This window comes from Elephantulus edwardii, unplaced genomic scaffold (genome assembly GCF_000299155.1).
Source record: "Elephantulus edwardii isolate Elephantulus edwardi_28Jun2011 unplaced genomic scaffold, EleEdw1.0 scaffold00007, whole genome shotgun sequence".
In the NCBI taxonomy this organism is placed as follows: Eukaryota; Metazoa; Chordata; class Mammalia; order Macroscelidea; family Macroscelididae; genus Elephantulus; species Elephantulus edwardii.
The window spans coordinates 37,401,903-37,425,227 of record NW_006399757.1 but is presented as its reverse complement, the minus strand read 5'-3'; the positions used below and the strand labels follow the sequence as shown (position 1 = coordinate 37,425,227).

The following is a 23,325-nucleotide window of genomic DNA, read 5'->3' as shown; positions in this document are numbered from 1 at the left end:
AGACAAAGATGGTAAAGCTTTGCCTTATGTACTTGCTAGGAGAGGCTGTTTGGAAAAGGACATCATGGTTGGGAAGGTGGAAGGATGGTGAAAGAGAGGAAGACCTTCAACAGGGTGGATTGACACAGTGACTGCAGCAGTGGCTCAAGAGTGTCCGAGATGATGAAGATGGCACAGGATAGCGTGAGGCTCAGATCTGTTGTTCATAGGGTCACTGTGGCTTGTACTTGACTTGTTAGCACCAAACAACAACAACAGCAACTTGGGATAGTGTCTTTTCTGTGAGGGACAGAACTGTGTGACTGTCATAATTCTTTTCTCTCCAATTTCCATTGCAGTGCTTGTTCCATGTAGTAAATATTCGGTTCTATTCGTCATAGAATTGAGAACTTTTGTTCCATTTATGTGGTTATCCAATTTCCTATAGCTAATCCCACCTATATAACTTTAAAATGGTGTGGCAAGTACTTATTTGAAAACTACTGTCAGACATTGACTGTGTCTATAGATGAAAAAGAAAATATTGGTTATGTTGTTGTGTGTGATTATGTTGAAACTACCCTATATCTGACCCTCTGTTGGATTTTCAGAGGCAGTTAACCACACAGGAGATTGCCCGTCCTCATGTGCATTTAGGATTGCAGCTCAGCTTCTTCCCACTAGGCCACCAGAGCTCCTTTATCTTCTAAAACTATAAGCCAGTAAGACTGGTGCAGAAAAACTACAGCTACTACTGTTGTGTGCCAATAAGATGACTCTTAGTAAACAATACCATTTTCATTTTAGGGCATTCTTCCTCCAAGATGTCAGGGGACTCTATCAATAGTAAGTATATTAAGCTTTTCTTTATTTGATAAAAATATGTAGATTTGTGTTATCATTTGGTTTCCCATAAATGGTATTTTGATCTGATGTACCTTAATATTTGATTTTGTATGAGAAAAATCATAGGGATGGGGACAAAGCCCACTAAAAGCATAATTTATTCCCTAATTAAGAACCCTTCAAAGTTTCTTATTTTAAGAATAGAAAACAGAAAAATGTTTTCCCTTAAATTTAATGGAAATGTATTTCAATTTTATATTCTGTAATATTAAGGAAGAAAATGAGTGGAGTGGACATGAGAAAGCAATTGGGAGATTAAGTTTGAGGAATAGAACTTCTGTTGCATTAGTCGAAGTGATCTTTGTCATTTAGAAGGATATGGTTTGTTATGTGAAAAGAAAAACACTGTCAAATGGTTGCTGGTGGTTAGTTTTCAAATCAGTTCCATCGAATTCATGGATCTTGGCTGAAAGCAGAGAATACCAGAAAGATGTTTACTTGTGCTTTATTGACTATGCAGTGGCATTTTAATGTGTGAATAATAACAAGATATGGATAACATAGAGAAGCTTGGGAATCTATACATAGGTTTCATTGAATCTTCCCTGCATATTTTATCAGTTTTTTCCCTGCAGCATATCAAAAGTGTTTATACTGTAAAAACAGAAATAATTTCAAGGTAAAGATATAATTGAGAAATAAGGCATAATGTTTAAGTAAAACTAGAAGTAGAATTAATGCAGGCAAGTATACCATAGAGCCTTACATAATTGCAAAGGTGAATCACAAGTTTGTCCTTGTTGTTTCCAGAAACCAGGGCTAAGAGGGAAACCCTAGAGAATGATAAATTGTATCCACTGCTCAGTTAAAAGAACTTTGAGGATATACAGTTTCTTCCTGGCAGAATTTTGAGATCAGAGTTGCCTGTGGGTGCATAAAGGAGTGGAGGGTACTCATTTGTGTGCAGATATGAAGATATCTGAGTGGGAATACTGTGTTGACTTTCTTAAAGACCTTGACATGAGCTGGTAGATGAACAATAAAGTGTATATAATTCAATAGCATTTCTAATTAATTTTCTAAAATATGGATTTATTTCATAAAAATTTAGAAATATAAGACTTCTGAATCACTAGGAAAAGTATAAATTTAGGAATTTAAATTATACTTTCAATTTTATAACTACGTATATATTATGGGACATTTGGGACAAATGTTAGTTCTTTCCAAAGCCTACTGTTCAGATTTAATTGGACAAGTCTGTCAGGGACCTTTCTAAAATGAACATGAGCAGTGATGTCACTTTGAGGACTAAGGCATGCCTGATTCAGACCACGGTCTTTTCAGTCACTTGCTGTGCATCAGACAATTGGACAATGAATAAGAATGATAGAAGAATTGATGCCTTTCAGCTGTGGTGTTGGAGAATAGTACTGAATATCCATTGTTGTTGTTGTTAAGTACAACAATTGAGTTGTAGATGACTCATAGCAACCCTATGAATGAAAGGCCTGGACACTTTTATAACTTTCATTGTTTCTCTAAGTTCATAGAGTTTCTAGAGGCAAGCTATTTTGGAAGTGGATGGCACTCCTGCTTCCAATCCTGTTTTAATCTGGGAGCTCCACTAAACTCTGTCCAATATGGTTAACCATTATCATATTTGACACATCAGTGTCATGGTGTTTAGCATCACAGCAACCACAAGTTACCTCTGTTCAGCAAATTGACAGGCCATGCCCCCCTTAAAGTACATGTATATTATGAGATCAGATGTGAAAAGATGAAGGATGAAATTGAACACCCTGAAACCTATCAAAGCCCTAATCCATATATGAGTAGTTTCTCTGCTGTGTGGCCTATATTACTTAAGCTTTGCGTTAATCTTAGCAGCTGTCTAAACTGAAATACTTGCCATGAGAGCTTTGTTTCTTGTTTACTCCAGTAGTTAATTTCCCAAATTAATTTTTTTTAAAAAATTTAACTTTCTTTGAGACTTTGAGTAAGAATAGCAGGATTGCTTTTAACCTGGCTTTCCTTATAGCAGAACAGGAGTGAGAAGCTCTTTGTGATATTCTGGAGGGAGTCAGTAGCCCTCAAGATGACATTAAGAGCTGGTCAGCACGACCAGGAAACAACCATCACCTGGATTATCCCAGACAAACAAAGCCGCAACCTGTGCCCCTTTCCTATAAAATCTTTACTCAACCTCCAGCGCATGGAAGCAGATTTGTGAAACCTCCACCTACTGCCTTCTATACGTAATAGAGCTCTTACTATTTACTAAAAATTAGAGAGAAGAGAAAAACACTATTTGGGGCTTTGATTACCCACCAATCAGAATGGGGAAAAAAACCCAAACCACCAAACGTCTTTTGGGGAAAGTTCTTGACACACATGCTCTCATTTCTTCTCTTTCCCTTTCTCTTCTCATTGTCCTTCATCCTGTTGTTGTTGGTATGTGTTGTTGTTGTTGTTGTTGTGTGCCGTCACACCAGAACTGACTTATAACTGACCCTCCAACAGATTTTCAGAGGCAACTAATTGCTTGGGAAGAGACTGCACAGCTTTCTCCCATGGAGCAGCTGGTGGATTCGAACCATATGGCTTTGGGTTTGCAGCATAACGTCTTACCAGTAGGCCACCAGAGCTCCCTAAAATCAAGAGCTAGAGGTTTTAATTAAACTCTCTAGTGGTAAGGATTTGTGCTGCCAATGCAAAGAAGGGTACACGATTCAAATTCACCAACTGTTCCTCAAGAAGAAGATGGGCAGTCTCCCCCCAGTCTGAAAACCTGCCTCTGAAAACCTTCTGGTGGGTCAGTTACGGGATGGTTCCAACTTGATGGCTTATAACAGCAAAAGTAGTTCACAGCAGAGCTGGGACTTAACTGTGTTATAGCTCACTTTTTAAAGCTTTTTTATAAGGAAATCTAATATAAGTTCACTCTTTGGTGAACTAGTTTTTAGTAGGTAACATTTTACAAATCCACATTAAATTATTTTATCTCATTTCTGTCTGTAATCTAGATATAAAAATGCCTGCTTTGTTAGACTGTTAATGAAATTAATTACAGTGGAGTATAGTTACAAATGTACTTTTAATGTATTTTAAAATCACAGAGTATAGATGCAACAACATAGAGTCTGTTGGCCTAGTGGATAGAAAGTTATGCTACCAAGTCAAAGGTGGATGATTTTTAATCTGTGGCCCTTAGGCCTGATTTTAATTGGTTTTGGCCAAACATTCTTCTAAGTGGTATAGCACTGGTCTGTCCATTTGCTGTACAGAGGTAACTCATGGTTGCTGTGATGCTGAACACTGTAACACTGATGTGTCAAATATGATAATGGTTACCCATGGTGGACAGTGTTTGGTGGACCTTCCTGATTAAAACAAGCTTCGAAGCAGGAGTAGCATCCACTTTCAAAATAGCTTGCCTCTGGAAACTCGATGACCGTGGAGAAGTGATGAAAGTTATACAAGTGTTCTGATTTTTCATTCATAGGGTCACTATGAGTTATCTACAACTCGATGGCACTCAACAACAACATATATGTAAAATATATGCCTCACTCATGATCACTATTACTGTTTGAGAAAATAAAAATAGCTTTGATTAAATTCTATTTATTCTATAGACTTAATCAGATAAAAAGTTAAGTCTGACCTATTCATTTGTCATAATCATGATATTTGGAAGTTTTTTGCCATTTCTTAAGTAGGTCAAGTTAGGGGAAATGGTATTCTGTTTTAGACATCACACTTTAAAAGGAACATTGAAAACATGAAACAGATCAAAGAAGAACACTACCAATGTGTAGAAAGAACTGGAACATGTGTCATAGAATGTTGTAAGAACTGTAGATGTCTGCCTTGGGGCAGAGGGAGGGAATGAGGTGTAGATATGGAAGCTGTGGAGAGAGGACTACTGCAGGACCGAACTAGAGGATGGGTAAAAGAGAACACGTGCTTAATTTAAGGAAAACCTTATGAATTAGACCAGTCTGAAAAGAGACTGTACTGTTTGAGAAAGTAATGACGTGTGCAAGTGTAGATTAGATAACCACTTGTTGGAGGTGGTGCAATAAGCAATTCAGCCATTGGCTAAGGCTTGGATTAAACCTCCCACTTCTCCTTTTGATTTAGTATCAGTGACTTAAATTTTGACCCATATTTGCCACTAAGTACTGTGTGTATTTAATACTAATATTTCTGTTGTGTTGGAACTGACCCATAGCTGACCCTCCACAAAGTTTCAGGGCATTAAATCCCATGGGAGCAGATTGCCCATCTTTCTGCTGTGGAACAGCTGGTGGATTTGAACCACATACCTTTGTATTGGCAGCCCAATTCCTTAGCACTTAGTCACCACAGCTCCCCTTACCATTGATACAGGAAAATCATTTGTAATGCCTGGTTCCCTTGTTACTTCCTTCAAAACACACCTCTCACTTCTGGCAGGCTGTAGCAGTTACTTGGAGTGATTTGAAGTTAGTCACCTTCAGGAGACAAGATTTTATAGAATCAAAGCATTAATTGTTGTTGCTGTTCTTGTTATGTACTGGCAAGTCACCTGTTAAAAGTTAGTCTATAACCCTGGAATTGTTTTTCTGAGGATAGTTGTCCATTTTTAAAGTGTGTTCTTTCAAAGAGGATTTTAAATAACATTACTCTAAATGTTTTTTGGTAGAACTGTATTTTCTAGTCTTGGAAAACTTCCTGTTGGGTGCCATCTAGTTGACTATGGCTCATAGTGACACCATGGATGCCATAGAGTTGGCTATGACACATGGTGACACTATGGTGGATCTGAACCTTGCTCTACCCTGTGCCATCCTCATCTCTGCTCTACTTGGGCCTCTGGATGCTGGGATAGGAGAACTGGCATATGAGAAGTACTGTTAGAAGGGAACAAGAGGGCAAGTAGCTGGTTGTGAAGTCCTTCTATATTATCATGGTCTATGCTGGCTTTGAAGGGCCTTTGCTGATTTTGTTCTCTAACATCATTTCCAGGACATTTTCTGTTAGGAATAACTTTATTAGACCCGTTTAGTGTTCCTGAACTTACTTTATCATCTTGTTATGTACTGTCAAGTCAGAACTGAGTCATAGCTGACTGCCCAGCAGTTTTTCAGAGGCAGTAAATCAGATGGGCGGAGATTGCCTATTCTTCTTTATTGGCACATCTGGTGGATTCAAACCATGTACCTTTGGGTTGACAGTGCAGTTTCTTACCACTTCTTTCTATTAGTTTCCAGAATAACAAAAGTAAGACTTTCATTCTTTTCTTTATATATTCAGTTTGAGACACTGGCAACTGCAGTGCTGTTACAAGAGTTGTTATTGTTATGGTCCATCAAGTCTCCTGCGACTCATAGTGACCCTATGTACAATAGCCCTAAATCCTGCTCTATCCTGTGCTAATCTTACTATCTCTGACACCCACCCCCATTACCCCAGTTACTGAATAAATCCATTTTATCAAAGGTCTTCTTCTCTTACGCTGTCCCTCCACCTTCCCAAGCATGATGTCCCTCTCCAAGGACTAGTCCCTCCTTGCAGTGTGTCCATAGTTTGTCAGATGAAGCTTCAGCATCCTTGTTTCCAAGGAGCAGCCTGATCTCACTCTCTCTAGGATGAACTTGTTTGTTCTAGCTATCCATAGCATATTTAATACTCTTCTCTAGCACCACAGCTCAAAGGCATCAGTTCTCCTTTTATCATCCCTAGTCAGTGTACAGCTTTTTGATGCATAGCAAGTAATTGCAAAGACTATGGCCTTTGTTACAAAGTAGGACCTTTTTTGTAATGTTATCTTTGTATGTGTTGTTATTGTTGTTAAGTGCTGGGCAGTCTTGGACAATTCATAGCGACCCTATGAATGAAAGACCCGAACAGTTGTATAACTTTCATTGCTTCTCTGAGTTCATAGAGTTTTCACAGGCAAGCTATTTCGGAAGTGGATGCCACTCTTGCTTCCAAGCTTGTTTTAATTGGAAAGCTCCACCAAATAGTGTCCACCATGGGTAACCATTCTCACATTTGACACATCAGTGTCACAGTGTTTAGCATCACAGCAACCATGATTTACCTCTGTACAGCAAAAGGACAGACCAGTGCTGTACCACTTAGAAGAATATTTGGCCAAAAACAATTAAAACCAGGCCCGAGGTCCATGGGCCCAAGGGCCCAAATGAGATTTTAAATAGGAGGCCAATAAAATCAGCTCACACCCATTATCCAGTCAACATTCCACTTTAATCCTCACCAGAACCAGCAAACAAACCTCTGTAGAATCAGGCTGCTGCAGATGACTTGCAAACTGGATTCCAGCCCCCTCCTGCTGACCAAAGACATTTTTAAATGGGAGGCCAAATCAAATCAACTCACACCCATTAGTGAGTCAACATTCCACCCTAATCTTCACCAAAACCAGCAAACAAACCTCTGTAGAACCCAGCTGCTGCAGATGATGTCCAAACTGGATTCTAGTCCCATACTGCTGACCCCTCCCCGCACCTTTTGTGTTGTTGTTGTTTAGTATTTTGGTTAGAATTTGTACGAATAGATGCAGTTAAGACCAAAGTTCAGCTATCTCTATTGATTCAAGGATCAGAGTCCAGCAGATGAAAGGTAACATTGGCAAATCAATCATGTTTTATTTTTGTGTTCTGTTTAAGGTACACCCTGTATTGACATGCTAAATTTATGTCAACTTCTTTTTAGTCTAATGGTCATTATTGGAGAGACGTTCTTTAGTGATGCAATTACTTTATAGAAAATTATTTTATTGCCTCATATGTGTTTTTCATTCTTTTATAATTTTTTATTCACTACAAATGTTTATATTATTATATTTTTAGGGTGGAAATATTTTTATTGTTTTTACTAATTTTAGAGGTAGTTTAATTTATTTAAAATTATTTGGAAGTGCTTAAGATAGAAAATAAATATGTTCCAGACTCTCAAGTAATATAATCCCTGTTAAATTTGTTTGGTACTTACTTGTAACATAAATAAATGTGTATATATTCTAAGTTATGTTGAGCATAATTTGGACTACACTACGTGTACTTTTTGTAATTCCTTATTTTAAATTCTATACATTGTGGATATCTTTCCATGGGGATGCACTTATAAATAAGGTGGAGTTTTGCTGTTGTTTTAACTGTTGTATAGTATTTATTTTGCCAATCCCTAGTTCTCAGCAGGTGGGGATTGAGTTTGCTTCCTTTTGTTGTTAGGGTGCCATAAGAATCTTTATGCATGTAGCTAAGGTACTTATTGATTCTAAGTAAATAATTAAAATCCTAAATGTAGCTTTGCTGGTTCAGAGCACAAGTGCATTTAAAAGTGGTGTGCAGATGCAGGTTTTTTTTTCTCTCTCAAGAAACAGTTTACAACATTTTTATTCCCATTAATGTATGGGATTGCTTTTATTTGCACTGTAAAAGATTTTCTCTAATTAATGTAACCTGAATTATTTTTTTAAATGTACACCTTTTTTTATGCTTTAACTCATTTTACATACTAGTTCAGCTCTTGAGGACCTAATATAAGTATACTTTGTAAAAAATCTTGTATATCTTTTGTATGACAGTTTTTAAAAAAGCAATACTAAATCAAGGATATTACAAGAGATCATTACTTAGAAGAATTTATGTTATATTTTCATTTCTGCATAGTATAGCTTGCTCATGTTGTCATTTTGAGTATCATCGAATCAGACCCATAGCTGATCCACTGGCAGGTTTCTAGAGGCTTTAATCATGTGGGAGGAGATTGCCCGTCTTTCTCCCGTGAACAGCTGGTGGATGGATTTAAATCACATACCTTTGGGTTGGAAGCATAAAATTTCTTACCACGATCCTATAACCATAAATCATAGTTTCCCATAACTCTTCCAGAAATCCTTGGGCTTTTTTTGGAGAATCTCCAGTTATCTCCAGGGCCACTGATAGTACAGTGAGTTACGAGGTGGGCTGTTGACCAGTGATTGGTGGCTCAAACCCACCAGCTTCTTTGTGGGAGAAAAAATGAGGCCTTCTGATCCTATAAAGATTCACAACCTAAACAGAGACAGTTCTCTGTCCTGTAGAGTTTCTGTGAGTAAGGATCAACTAGACAGCTGTGAGTTACCTGGTATCTCTTCGCTTACTTGGTTTTAAACATAATTTGTTGTGTCTCAAAGAGCGAATGGTATTTTCAGAGAACCATACAAGTTGAAGCGGAACTGTGGTTATTATCACAGTTAATTTAATTGTAGTGATGCAAAATGAATTGAAGTTCAAAATGTGCCTTAAGTCAAATGCATGTTTTTAAAAATCTCTTCTTATTTAAATAGAAAATTCTGATGAAGAAGAAAGTGCTTCAGAATCTGAACTTTGGAAGGGTCCGCTCCCAGAGACAGATGAAAAATCTCAGTAAGTCCTGATCCTAATGGATAATGCATATCCTGCAAATCTGGTTAGGAAGCTATGATCACAGCCTTCCTTGCAGAAGTTAATGTAAAACTTTTGCATTGTGAATGTCAGTTTAATGCCAGGAACCACCTGGGCCAGGAAGATTGGAGCCTATTCCTAGCCATTGTTTGTAGCTGTAAACAGCCAACTTACCCAGCTGCTCTTATTGGTGAATGTGCATTTAGTCTATTTCAGATCATAGAGGCCCATGTAACAAGTGCCACTGGCCCAGAGCATTTTTAAGGCTATAATCTTTTATGGAAATAAGTCCCTGGATTCCTTTTGAGGAGCCAGTGAGTGGATTTGAATCATCAACTTTTCTCTTAATAGCTAAGTGCTTGATCATTACGTGACCAGGCTCCTTAATTTAGTACCCTTTCATATGATTTTGAGACACTATGATCTACCAAAAGGAGCTCTGGTGGCATGGTGCTAAGAAGCTGTGCAGCTAACCCACAGGCAGGACCTCTCCGGGGGTTAGAATCCACCCAGGCTCTCGGGGAGGAAGCTGGACGGTGCACCCGTGGAACACAGCTTCTGAAAACCCAATGGAGAATCAGCTTTGAGGCAGCTCCGACTCAAGAGCCGGAAGCTGAATTATAATCTGATAACATCTCTTTTCTGAGTTCTGTTGTTTCAGATAAAAATTTTACTGCTATAAATAGATCACATATTTGCTATTCTGAGTAACAGAAAACTGTAGCCGCATAGTCTGGTCTTTCTTATTCAATAGCAACTTTCCTAGGAATAAAATTTATATGTTCCCTTATAATAGTTTCCCCCCTCCATTTCTTGATCAGATTATAGTTTGAAATGAGAACAAAGGGAAAAAAAGACTAGTAGTAATCAAAATACAAAGAAAAGCAATGACATCTTATAAAATACTATGGAATACAATTTTAGGTAATAAACACAAGGATTCATGTCACCATATAAGGCATTTTTATTTTCATTAATGCCAGTTTAATGGGTATGGTGTTACAGTGGTTAATCTGGAAACTACACATTATTTGATAACTGACTCATGAAAATATTTTGATATATAGTGAAACCAGCCAATAGATTTATAAAAATTTTATTTTTTATGTCGTAGGTGGGGTCTAGTAATTTTTTACTGTAATTATTACTTTTAATAAATATGTGTTCTTTTTTCTTTAATAGGGAAGAAGAATTTGATGAATATTTTCAGGATTTGTTTTTGTAAGACATGAGAGAAAAACCTACATTCCTAAATGTGGTTGAAACGCTATAAACGTTTATCTACAAATTGCAGGTTGAACCTTTTGTCTTGGGAGTAAACATCTGTTATTGTCAGGATGTCACAGGCTTTGGAAGTTCATTATTTCTATTAGCACAATCCAAGGAGCCACTTTAGAACATCTAATTATTTTTATGCATGATTTGTAGAGTTCCATTCTTCAACACCAGAATATTGCCAAATAAACATTCTCTGTTTTCATATTTCTTACTACCTAATCTCTTAACTTATCTGAATTCTCCTACTAGAGAAATCTTACAATATAGTTCTCAAAAGTAGAATATTTTAAGGGTGGCTAGTGAGCAGAATCCTTGGGAGAGTAGAGGTTTTCCATGCACTGCCTCAGTCTTAGGTGCGCCTGTTTGGTCAGGAAAATTGGAAATAAAGCAGTGCAGTCCTATTTGGCTTCTCCTTAACAGTGAGGATCCTGAGGAGAAGCAAGAATTTGAGAGCAATTTTAAGATAACAGAATGTTTTCTTTCACTCTTGAATCTTCCGGTCGCTTGTCTTTAGACATCTTTTTTTTCCTACTCTAAAATTTTGAAACTCACATTCACAGAATGTTTTCTCACAGCATATTCTTTACAATAATTAATCTTGGTCTTTCCAGATCTAAATCATATGATTAAAGAAGACAGGACTTTTTTTCCACAAGAATACTATCTATATGGTGAATCAATGAGAATGACTCATAGTAACAGACTTAGTGATTTGTCTAATTCTCTTTGAAGATATTCTTATAAAAAATTCTCATTATATATTCGTGATCATTTGACAATGGCTGTCTTTTAGAAATGTCTGGTTTCTTTCTGTACCATTGATGCAAAGATGAGATAAAGACAGTTGATTCACAGTTCCCCTTAGCTACGCCACTCACCCAGCCACCCATTGCTGTTGAGTCACAACCATCTCATAGCTGACCCTCCTGTGAGTTTTCACAGACTATAAATCCCATGGGAGGAGATTGCCCATCTTTCTCCCTCAGAGCAGCTGGTGCGTTTGAACCACCCACCAGAGAGGTGCTGCCTTTAGGTGAGCAGTGCAACTCCTTAGGATTATGCCAGCCAGAGCCCTTCTTAGTTACCTAGATGCCTAACAGCCCACTCACTTACTCACTGTTAAGTCTGCTCCCACCCTCACCTGGGTTTCTGAAGCGGCTCATCTTTCTCCCAAGGAGCTGCTGGTGAATTCTAACTGCCAGATGCTTAACCATTTGGTCAGCAGCACACCATGTTACAAACTATACCACCAGAACTCCTTGCACCCCTAAATTACCCACCCCCCCAAAAAGCAGGAAGAAGAGCCAGCACTGAAACAAAATCAAAGGTGAGAATGAAAAAGTATATGAAGAACATTTTCCCATCACTTTTTGATTGCTTATATACGATTCTACTTCATCTACAGTTTTTAGAGGATAGAGCCAGTAGTCCAAGCAAAGAGTTTCTTCTTTTTGTATTTTGAATAAGATTTGAAAATGGTTTTATACTTTCCCTCTTAATTAGATTGAGTCCTGGTGGCCTCATGGCTAAGGAGTTGCCCTGCCATCCCAAAGGTGGTCCAGGTTCCTCAGGAGAAAGACGGCTTCTCCTTCCACACAATTGCAGCCTCTACACACCCTCTGGAGGGTCAGCTATGAATTTACTTTAACTCAGCATCATTGAGTTAATTGTTAATGACTTTAAATTACTAAGATTGTTCATGATCCCACAAAAATTATAAAGTATATTAAGTACATTTTAAATGCTTTACTTCCCTTTGCTACTAAGACAGCCTTTCATTTAAGCTCTTCTTTGTCCCTACTCACCTATTTCTGGCTGTCTTGTAGCTTTTTTAAAAATTTGCCTTTTCTTGGGACCGCTGATCTCTACCACTTAAAGGAGTTTGTTATAATTAAATTTGACTTTTCAGTCCATGAGGAATTTCCTATGAATTTATATTGTAAGGACCAAATGAATGAAGTCCCAGAAGTATAGAGGAATGGATGTATTGATAAAGTTTTTCTCCCCAGTTGAGGTTATACAGCAATTAATAAAAGAATTTAGCCAAATAATATGGTGTGCATAGGAATTTTCTCACTTAACATACAGGGAGATACTGTAAATGATAACATTTTAACTTGGGGTCCATACCCTAAGGTACCATGTATGTATTTTACCGGATAAAAGAAAACTTAGAATCCGTGTCCAATTCTGGGTTTTGTTTTTGAGGAAAGTACTTATAGCTTTCATCAAATTGTCATTAAGATGTATTCATTAAAGAGAAAAAGTGAAGACTCATTTTTATGAATGTAGAGAGCCGACTAGATAAAGATATTTCACTTACTGAATAAAGAGTGATCATACCATTGCAGTTATTTAATTGTAGATGCACTGTTTTAAATGTCCTTTTAGAGTGTAATGATAGATACTAAACTGAAAATAAATAACTTTATACCTAATTTTAAAATGTCTAGTATCAGATTTTTTTTTATTCAATAGTTGTTGCATTTAACAAATATCTATTAGGCATTCATTATGTGTGAGACACTTTTCTGGATATTATTATAAAGAAATGATCTAGGAAAATAACAAGTTATGTAATAATTTCTGAACTTTTGCCAGAAAATAGTAAATCATTATTAGCTTGTTAAATTTCAAGTTGTCTCATTTGTTACTTTAAAGAATTGTTTTTCCTCTGACAATCTATTGTAAATAAAATGGCACCTTAATTTTTATGAATTTTTTTAATTTTTAAAAATGTTATTATTTTTGGGTGTGTACTATCAAATTGGATCTCGCTGGTACAGGAGGAGATTGCCCCTCCTTCTCCAGCAGAGCATCTGATGGGTTTGAACCACGTGTGGGATTGCAATGTAATTTTTAAGAAAAGCATGCTAGAAATGTCCAGCATTTCTCAGAGATGAGTTTATTTGGGCTGGTAAAACACTTGAAAATGAATAGTGATGGTGATGATACAATATGCTAAATGTAATTGAAATAATTTCTAAATTAATAAAATGGCTAATGCTTTTTTGTATATTGTGCTACAATAAACTTATTTTAAAAACTTGTCACCTAGATACTGCTTTAAAAAAATACAAAGAAACGTCCAGCTACAAAACTGTTATTAACATGATCATGATATGCTTTCCAGCTAAAACATTTTTATGATAAAATATACATTTGTATTTTAATGGTAATCTGAAAATAAAAGTACTTGCAAAATCAATACATGACCAGGAAGAATATTTAAAGACTTTTAAAGAAGATTCATGTATCTATGGTATTGTACATGGGGTTTATGAACATTTTAGTGGGTCATTCTGTATAATCAAAATAATACACTCATATTCAGTGACATGCGACCCATATTTTTAAGGAGTCTTTGAAAAGCCTCTAGCCTTATCCATTATAACTAGCTTAAGGGTTATAACTGTATCTGGGGGTTTGACAATTCAATATTTAGATGAGATCAGGCACGTTCAGGGTGGTATGACCATAGACTACAATTCAGTATTTACGTTGTATACATAACCATTTCTAATTGGTTACCTCTATTGAAATCCTTCAGCTACTTTGCAGAGTGAAGTTCTTCCAATAATCAAATCACAGGGTTACAATATAACTATCTGAAACTCTGCTAAAGTTTGATATAGTCAAGGTGTTCAATTAACTCTGGGGGCATTTGAGATTTTTTTTCTTAAGACCTTGATCTTGAGGAAATTTTCTATTTTTGTTGAATCTTCGGTTTCGAAGGAGAAGCTGACTGAAGGAGGAGCTTGAGCTGATTGGTAATTTTTGGTCCCAAAGTGAGTAAAGCTAAAGTAATAAAGTTTCTTATTTGGTTTTAAAAGTGGTCCTGGAAGATTATTTAAAGCTGAGGAATAAGAGAGTACACACCTTTGCCCAGGGTGACAACTAACACACAAACCAATCATTTGGGTGTCTACACTGAGTTTTGGTTGGGTTGTTTTTTCATTCTAAAACTGCTTTTATCTTAAAGTCTCTCTTCATTTATGCCTGTTTAGTATGTATTTGGAGTATTCATAGTTACAGACTGTAGATTATAGAGCAGGCACTGGTTTAGGTGTGAGGGAGGAACTGTGAAGAACAAAAATATCCCCTCTTCTGGAACTTCCATTCTAATGTAGGTAAACAAGTTTTATGATTCTTAGTAACTGGTGAAAATGTAGCAATAGTGATTTATTTCCTTTTTCTTTTTATTGGTTTGCATACAATAATTGTATTTCATTCCTATACATTTTGTTTTATATAACCTTTCATTTACATTGTTTTATATATTCATATACATTGTATATTACATAATTACTTCTGATCTATGCCTGTTAATACCTCATCATTTCAAGTCCTCATTGAATCTTACTATTCTTTCCTACAGCCCCCATTCTTCCCACTAACCTTTGCTATCCTAACTGGTTTATTTCTTGACTGCTTAAAAGTAAAGAGTTATCTTGTGGGTAACAGCCTTTGAGATCCATAATGAATCTACTTGATTCATTAACATTTAGATCTCCTTGGACAAGAAAAATTATGGTAAAATATGTGGCACAATAATCTTCATCTGTTTTCAATTTAGATTATGATTACATGTTAGTAAAGGAAGAAATCTTAAATTCTAGACAGGCAACTTATCCTGGAAATAGTTGATGCCCTTAGTTTCTCTTGACAATTCAATATTTAGATGAGAGCGGGCATGTTCAGGATGGCATGGCCATATAGACTACAAATCCATATTTAGGTTGTATACTTAACCATTTCTAAATTGTTACCTCTGTTGAAATCCTTCAGCTACTTTGGGTAATGAAGTTCTTCCATAATCAAATCACATGCTGTTCAATGATGTCCAGTATTTGTTAGCTGACTTTCCTTGCATTCAGATCATCTAGGTGGTATTTGATATGTTGGCAGTTCTTGTTTCCTACACTGTATTTACATTCTGTGTTTTGATCAGATTTTTAGTTCAGAAAGGAGTCAGATTCCATGGAGTTGATTTTTACTCAGTGCCCGCATGAGACAGAGCACACCTGCCCTAGAGGGTTTTACTGGCGGGAATTTTTACAGAAGTCTATCACCAAGTCTTCCATTCTCTGAACACATGCTGGGGTTTGGAAGGCCAGCATTTAGGTTAGCAGCCCACACAACTGTTAATGAGAACTTGTTAAAAAGAATTTATGACCAGTTTAAGAATTGCTTGTTCTTAATTTAAAGCAGATAAGTGCCAGCAATACATCCATCTTTACCACTTCTGTTGCCCTTTATTTGGCTTCAGTGTTGCCAAGGTAGCAGTACATTTTCTCTTGAACAAGCAGCAGGGATCAGCAACTTCTCTGATGATCCTTTTGCTCTGTCACTTGATGATTTACTGAATGGAGTTTGTGGAAGCTCTTTGGAGTATTTTCTGGTTTTCTTCCAAAGTAGAAACACTGTTTGACATTTTTACCACTTGGGTAATGTTACAACATTAGACAGGTTTTGGACTTTTTGTCATCAACACAATCCTTTGGCTCTTCAGCAGCTTTGGAGGTGAGGGAAGAAAAGAAAGTTATTAGAAGTCAGTAGATATAGAGTAGTTTATTTATACATTCTCATGGTCAATGTGATAAGTCTGATTAATAACTTAAGCTTATAGCAAGGGTTTGACCACTTAAAAACTTGAAATAAATATATTTGTTCCATTTTAAAGATAAACATTGATGAATCATTAGCTAGTTATCATCCCAGTTTTTTTAAAAGAAACACTGAAGTACAAAATCTGGAAATTTCTACAGTTCTAATTCATTAAGTATACTGAATAATGCAAACCTTGAAAAAGGAAGTATTTTCATATTTGCAATTTAAAAACTGTGAGTAGTTGTGTGTTGGATAATATTTTTAAAGAATTGTGGTCACGTAAAGCCGCTGAAAACCTGTCGAGGGTCAGCTGTGAGTCAGCTCTGATTCAGTGGTACCCAGCAACATATTTCACATACTTATTCAAAGAGTATTCTAACCCATCAGCTGCACCTTCAGTGGAAAAAGATATGGCAGACTACTTCTATAAAGATTACAGCCTTAAGAATGTGACAGTGCAGTTCCACTCTGTCCCAATGAGTGTAAGTCAGAATATACATACTGGCAACAGGTTTAGTAAAACTAACCAGTCCGGCTCACTTGAATTTAACATGTTTGTGTTTTGAACTGTCAGTGAAGATTCTTGGCAGAAAATAAAATCCAAATAATAAAAGCTAGGTGAATGTATATAGACTGAGCTAGGAATATAGGAATAAATACTTAAAAGAATTTTATTCTTTACAAAAGCCTTTGCAAAAGAGAATACCGTAGTAGAAAAGTGTCAGTTCTGGCCATTAGTAGTCAAATGTTTCTGTATTTAGTCCAAAGACTATTTTTAATAAGGTCACCTCATTTAAAATTTAAGTACAAAATGCCTCAAATATTAGGGAGAAGTAGTATGGAAGAAAGACAAAGTGAAAATACTCCCCCAAAATCAGTGGCATTTTTAGCAGTCTGCATGAAACCTAACTCTGCTTTCTTTCAAAGGATATCTATTCTCTATTGCAGAAATCACTTTATTGAGATATTCACATGTCATCCTATTCAACCACTTTAAGTAGGCTAGTTTGGGGTATGCCAGAATTACTCAGCTACCACCACAGTCTTGATGTTAGAGCATTTGTATTCTTCCAGAAGGATCCCCACAGTCATTGACAGTCATTCTCCATTTCCTCACTCCCTCCATAGCTCTAGACAGCCATTGGCCTACTTCGGTCAACACAGTTGCCAATTCCTTGATACTCCATATAAATGGAATCATATATGTGATCATCTGTTATTGGCTTCTTTCACGTAGCATGTTTTTTAAGGTTCATGCATGTGATAGGCATCAGTATTTTATCCCTTTATATGACTGCATAGTATTCCCTTGGTGGGCATTTGCTGGTGGACATTTTGCTTTTTGTCTGTCTTTTGGCTATTGTCAATAGTGCTACTATGGACATTTATATATAAATGTTATTATATTCTGAATACATGTTTTCAGTTATTTTGGGTTGTTTACTACAGAAAGGAATTGCTGTACCATATAACTGTTGTGGAGTACCATAAAGCTGGAACCAACCCATAGCTGACTCTGGTGGGTTTTCAGAGACAGTTAATCACATGGGTGGAGACTGCCCATCCTTCTCCTGTGGAGCAGCTGGTGGATTCAAACTGTGTGCCTTCAGGATTGCAGTGCAGCTTTTTGCCACTAGGCCACCAGAACTCCCTGTATCATATCATTAGGTACTCCTTTTAGAAATTCTGTTGAAGGATTTTCTTACCCATGGGAAGCAAATACTTTCTCCTGTGAATTCTTTTAAATATCACTAATATCACTAACCACAGCAGAACCATCTAAAAGGAATGTTGCTAGATTTTCAGAATTTAGGGATATTCTCTTCATTAAACAATAAGACAGCATTACAAAACCTATTCAGTTGCAAACTTTGCAAACTATCATGAAGGTTAGCATTCTACTTTAAAGATGTTTAGCTTATTTGGTGACTAAGGGTTTCTGAAGTAAATGTTAAAGAATGATTTCCAGTGTACATGAATGAAACACAATTTATATGAATAATATTTATTTTTCTAAAAAAGTTATTTTGTTGTTTTTTATATTGAGTTTATTTTGACTCCATCAACCCCTGTAACAGTAGAAATACTCCATTTTTGCTTGTAACCTGTAGGGAAGCAGCTCACTGTGCCTTTCTGCTGCTAAAACACTGAGTGGGGACTGAACTGCCAACTTCCTGTCAGCAGCTTGCACTTCATCCTCTGTGCCACCAGAGCTCCACTGTGTGACATTAGGAGTAGGGCAGACAGGGAAAACAGCAATGTGTAAAGATGTTTGAGATATTTGGCAAAGTTAGCCAGTTTTGCATCACATACAGGATTTCGTTAAGTCCGAGAGTAATGGAGAATTTTAAGATCTTCCATGTTGTTGTTATTAAGTGCCATCGAATCGTAGGCGACTCATAGCAACCCTATGAATGAAAAAGTCCTTTATAACTTTCGTCCTTTCTCCAGGTTCATAGAGTTTCCAGAGGCAAGCTATGATGGAAGTGGATGCCACTCCTGCTTCAGATAGAAGATCTTCCATAGAGGAGAATATTAAGCTCAGAGAGGTTAAACAAGTTGCCCGAAGTATCACAGCTAATCCTTTATATCAGGACAAAAACATTTGTCCTCCGTTGTGAACCCAGAGATTCTGTGGCTTTTCATACTATCCATGAAACCCCAGTACTCTGTGGCAATGACTCAGGCGCTCGCTACCTTATACAGTGGATGAAGAAGCCTTGTGCATGGTCTCCCCAGCCTCTGCTTCAAATGACCTAGCCAGTGCTATCTCAAGTTACATAAGATCTTGTTTGGGTGGAAAACCGTGGAAATCAAGAACTGTGCACAGAAAAGTCCATTTCATGTTGGAAATACTTGTCAGGTTCAGCCTGACTTCTGGCACTTTACAGGAACACAAACAGACCCCATCTAACCTTTTTCTACTGGGTTTTCCTCTTCCTGCTTTTTGGCCTCCTCTTCAATTACCTTCATCTTTTCTTCATACTCATCAGCTAGAGATTTCCATTCCACTCTGTTGTTCTGAAGACCGTTCAGCATGGGTGTGATTTCTTTATGAAACCGTGAGAACTCCTAGGGAGAAATTTTAAATCAGAAACACTTAAAGCAATGCATTAGATTTTAAAGAATCTCACATACAGCATAGAAGCAGTAAGGGATTTTTACAGTCATTGTGGCTATGAGGATTTGTGACTATGAGCTTAACTTAGTGACTTAGCAGCTGGGAAGAGATAGCAATGGTTATTCCTGCCCGTTTCTGTCTGTTCAGTTTGATCCTATCTGAGTTCTCTCCCCTTTTACTCGAACCCTGAGAGAGATCAGCACGAAATTTTATTTTGGATAAGTAAGGGCATATCTAATGTCTTTCCAAATGGGTGACTTTTTGGTTACACTTTGAAAGATAAATCCTTCAAACAAGTACATATTTTAAGCAAATCATCCCCCCCTCCTACCTTATATACAAAAGTGCAAACAAAATCAATAAATCCAACTTGAAGTTTAGGTAGTTCATCTTTTTTGTTTCTGTCCATCATTGGCTAGAAAGAGAATAAATCCATTTAAGACAGTTTTCTGAGCGTCACTAAACAAAACAGACTGAAGGGCAGTGCTAATTTTGAGTAAGTAATGCAGTTTTGAGATAAGGTTTTTACGATCGGTTGTTGCTGTAGCACTGTTCTCTCCAGGTCTCCTTGTTCCCAGAATTCATTGGCAACCAGAAGAGCTACCTGCAGATAAGAGAGGTGTGGCTCATTAAAGTCCATTTCAGAGGATTTACCTTTTATTTGTTAGATGTTTTCTTTTGAGTGATATTTGTAGATTTAGAGTTAATACTTGAGGTGGTTTTGAACTTTATGTGCCTAAATTTGAAAACTACAGAGAATAGAATAGAATAGAATCAGCTACAGATTATATTGAAATTAGAAAAGGGAAGTTTTTCTTCCTACTTCAGTGGTGTGGACCAATTCCCAGAGTGCCTATCTCTGAATTTTACTGCTACTACCTCTCAACTATAAAAAGGGGAGGTGAAAAAATCTTTGGTTGCATTAAATTTTATGTTTCAGTCTCTAATGCTCCTCAAGTTAACCTTTCCCTGTTTATCTGTTAGTGTCTCAAACACACATGAATGCACATATATGACACACACACATCCGTTTGTGGCTTACAGAGCAGGGAGAGTGAGAGGACATTTTATTCATATTGGTAAAAAAAATGCAAGCTCATCAAACACCTTCTGGTTGTCTTTTATTGGCCTGTGCCATGCTTCTAATGGGAATAAGATGTGACCTCTTTCTTTAGAAGAACCTTCTTCACTAATGAGAACAACCCTGTGAACATGAGGTGGACGCTGTGGTAGTGATGGCATGAAGGCAGAGCCTCAAGGAGGAGGGAGTAAAGATAAGCTTCATAAAGGAGGGAATTTGGGTAAGTGGCAGTATCATCGAGGGTGAACAGTAGTTTGCCTGTTAAGGTTAAAAATGGGAAGAGCATGTGCAGAGGCAGCATCCAGTGTCCGGAGCCATGAGTGTTGGAGCCTAAACAGGGAGGCACTGCCATGGAAGACTGGTGGGAACGGGCCTGGGGAAGTGAGGTATAAGGCCTAATGTGAACTTGAACCTCTAGGCCAGTGGTTTTCTTTCTGGAACCCCAGGGCTCCTCTAAAGTACACTGGGGAGTTCAGGAAGGTAGAGGCCAAGAGATTAAAGCTAAAATAGCCTTACTTCCCACCCCTCCCTTTCTCTCATAAAGTAGCTTTTGAGTTTTTGTGGGGGTGGGAAATGGACTCTTTATTTTAAGTTGAAAACTTGGCAGTGGGAAGTTTATAGAAGGCTCTTAAGCAGTAGCATGGCTGGTACTATAATCAGTCCCTGCAGCAGGTCAGGGCAGGGAGCGGTAGTTTATGATGATGCCCATCATTGATGAACAATGATGGACCAATCAAACTTAGGTAGTAGCAAAGATAATAGAAACTGTTTTAAGATGGATGTTCAGCAGGGTGGACTCAAATAAGCCCTAGGATATTGACTTAGGAGACCACATAGATGGAGACTCAGGAGGAATAAAGAGCAATGTCAGGGTGGACACTGTGAAAGTGTTTTGTTTGGGTTTGATAGATTCTGGTTTTCATATCTTTACAGATACAACCCACAATTACAATTGAACCCAGTTGACCATGGCCTTGGTTTCAGATAGAGTTTTCCCCAGAAGTTATTAAGGGGAAAGGAGACTTTTTTTTCATTCAGTTAATAGGAAAACAATTGGCAACCTGGTACCTTATCAATCCCAGTGTCCAAGAATGAAGAAGAACGTCAGTGGAAGTACATCTTAAACGTGAATTCACAGACAGTGCCTACTAACAACTGACAGCCAATTGAAGAAGGGATTGTGGGGGAAAAGATTCACTTTGATAGACAAAAACACTGACTTATCTTTGTCTAGTGTTGACTTAAATAAGGACATTATGCTTTGGGTGGGTGGAGGGACAGCACAAGAGAGGCAGACCCTCGATGAGATGGATTGACTCAGTGACTGGTGTAATGACAGTAGGTGTGTTAGAGACAATAGAGTTGGCTCAGGATAGAGCAGGGTTAAAAGCTGTTGTATATAGGGTTACTATAAGTTGCAGGCAACTTGACAGCACATATCAACAGTGTTGACTTTTTTTTTACTAAAAAATAAGCATTCCCAGAATGATTTTAATATAAAATTTATACAGCCTGGAGAGGGTTAAACCAGGCTACTCCTTGGAGGCAAGGATTCTGAGGCTTCATCTGACATACTTTGGACATGTTGTAAGGAGGGAGAGGTCCTTAGAGAGGGACATCACACTTGGGAGGGTGGAGGGACGGCGTAGAAGGGGAAGACCCTCTGTGAGATGGATTGATTCAGTGACTGGGGTAATGGGGATGGGTGTGTCAGAGGCAGTGAGATTGGCACAGGATAGAGCAGGGTTTAGGGCTGTTGTACATAGGTTTGCTATGAGTTGCAAGTCAATGGCACATAACAACAACAATTCAATGATAAGGAATTCCTTCAAGAGAACATTTTCTTTCCAAGATTCCTTCTATAGGCCTTGGTCTAAGGCCTGATCAAATTACCTGCTGTCTTTACTGATGTTTGTAAACTCTTAAAAGCCGTTTGCCTTTCATCATTCACCAAAACCCAAAAGAGAACCAGTTTTAGCTGTCATAACTTTTCAAGTTACTTTTCCCATTTTTTTAAAATTAGAAACTAATTTTTTGAAAGGGAAAGTCTATCATAATTAAATAGAATGAAATTATTAATGTATGACTTGTGAAATACACAGTCCTGTCATTAATAGCAATGATGCCGCTCTGAGCACTGCCAGGTATCTTTATGTGGGTGCCGAGCAGCTGGGAATGGGACTTACCTGGCTTTGTACCTCCCAGGGCTTGGTTATAGCGGATAAGTCACAGGCAGTCATCATCATTGCCCTTCGGAAGCAAATTAAAGATGTTTAACTAGAAATTAATTCAAGTTATTTTTCCATAAGAAGAAGAAAATGCTGGCTACCCACATGATAACTTCTTTTTTTGTTGGATCAATGGTTATATATTTGATGGCCTCCTCTTCAGTTTCCATCTTCTCACAGGCATCAACAATTTTTTGAAACATCGTTCTCTTCCTAAAAAACAAAACAAACTGTGCAGCAATTTTCACAGAGAAAAAAGGCATTTTTAAATATATGCTCTTCAGATGCCTACAATTAGGATGCCTACATAGAGGAATCTAAGGAGTATGGAGATAAAAAAGCTGAGAGGGACAAGATAACACTGGCCCAGAGGTGATTGGGGGGGCAGGGAATTACAGCATAAAGGAAAAACGGTTTGCATGTTTGAGTATTTTAAAACTAAAAGTTACATATGTCAAAAGAGACCATGCATGACATAAAGATAAAAGGACTGTCTGTGAAGAGAGATCATTTATATATATGACCTACAAAACATCAGAACCAGGAAATAAATATGTGGAAAGATGCTTAATCTTACTGGTAATCAAGAAAAGACAAATTTTTAGAAAGTAGTAATAAACAATTCCACATACATTACCTTAACAAAAAGAACAAGTTGTAAAGATGTCCAGATCGAGAGTTCCGGACATGGGATAACAGAACCTCTGTACAATACTGGTTGGAGTATAAACTGGCACA

General features: G+C 37.3%; 2 protein-coding genes across 2 annotated transcripts in view; one reads left to right on the top strand and one right to left on the bottom strand.

The window, feature by feature from the left end:
* Positions 1–10,494, top strand: part of FRA10AC1 (fragile site, folic acid type, rare, fra(10)(q23.3) or fra(10)(q24.2) candidate 1) — a 34,235-nt gene extending 23,741 nt beyond the window's left edge. Inside the window, exons 11-13 of the mRNA XM_006880356.1 lie at positions 787–825; positions 9,173–9,251; positions 10,452–10,494. Coding sequence (XP_006880418.1) covers positions 787–825; positions 9,173–9,251; positions 10,452–10,494 — 161 coding nt within the window. The remainder of the gene's footprint in view (positions 1–786; positions 826–9,172; positions 9,252–10,451) is intronic.
* Positions 10,495–16,000: 5,506 nt separating this feature from the next.
* PDE6C (phosphodiesterase 6C, cGMP-specific, cone, alpha prime) overlaps positions 16,001–23,325 on the bottom strand; it is a 55,450-nt gene continuing 48,125 nt past the window's right edge. The window contains exons 17-22 of the mRNA XM_006880355.1: positions 22,693–22,800; positions 22,546–22,609; positions 19,808–19,882; positions 19,610–19,693; positions 19,073–19,229; positions 16,001–16,062 (exon numbers count right to left, since the gene is read on the bottom strand). Of these exons, the coding sequence (XP_006880417.1) occupies positions 16,001–16,062; positions 19,073–19,229; positions 19,610–19,693; positions 19,808–19,882; positions 22,546–22,609; positions 22,693–22,800 (550 nt within the window). The remainder of the gene's footprint in view (positions 16,063–19,072; positions 19,230–19,609; positions 19,694–19,807; positions 19,883–22,545; positions 22,610–22,692; positions 22,801–23,325) is intronic.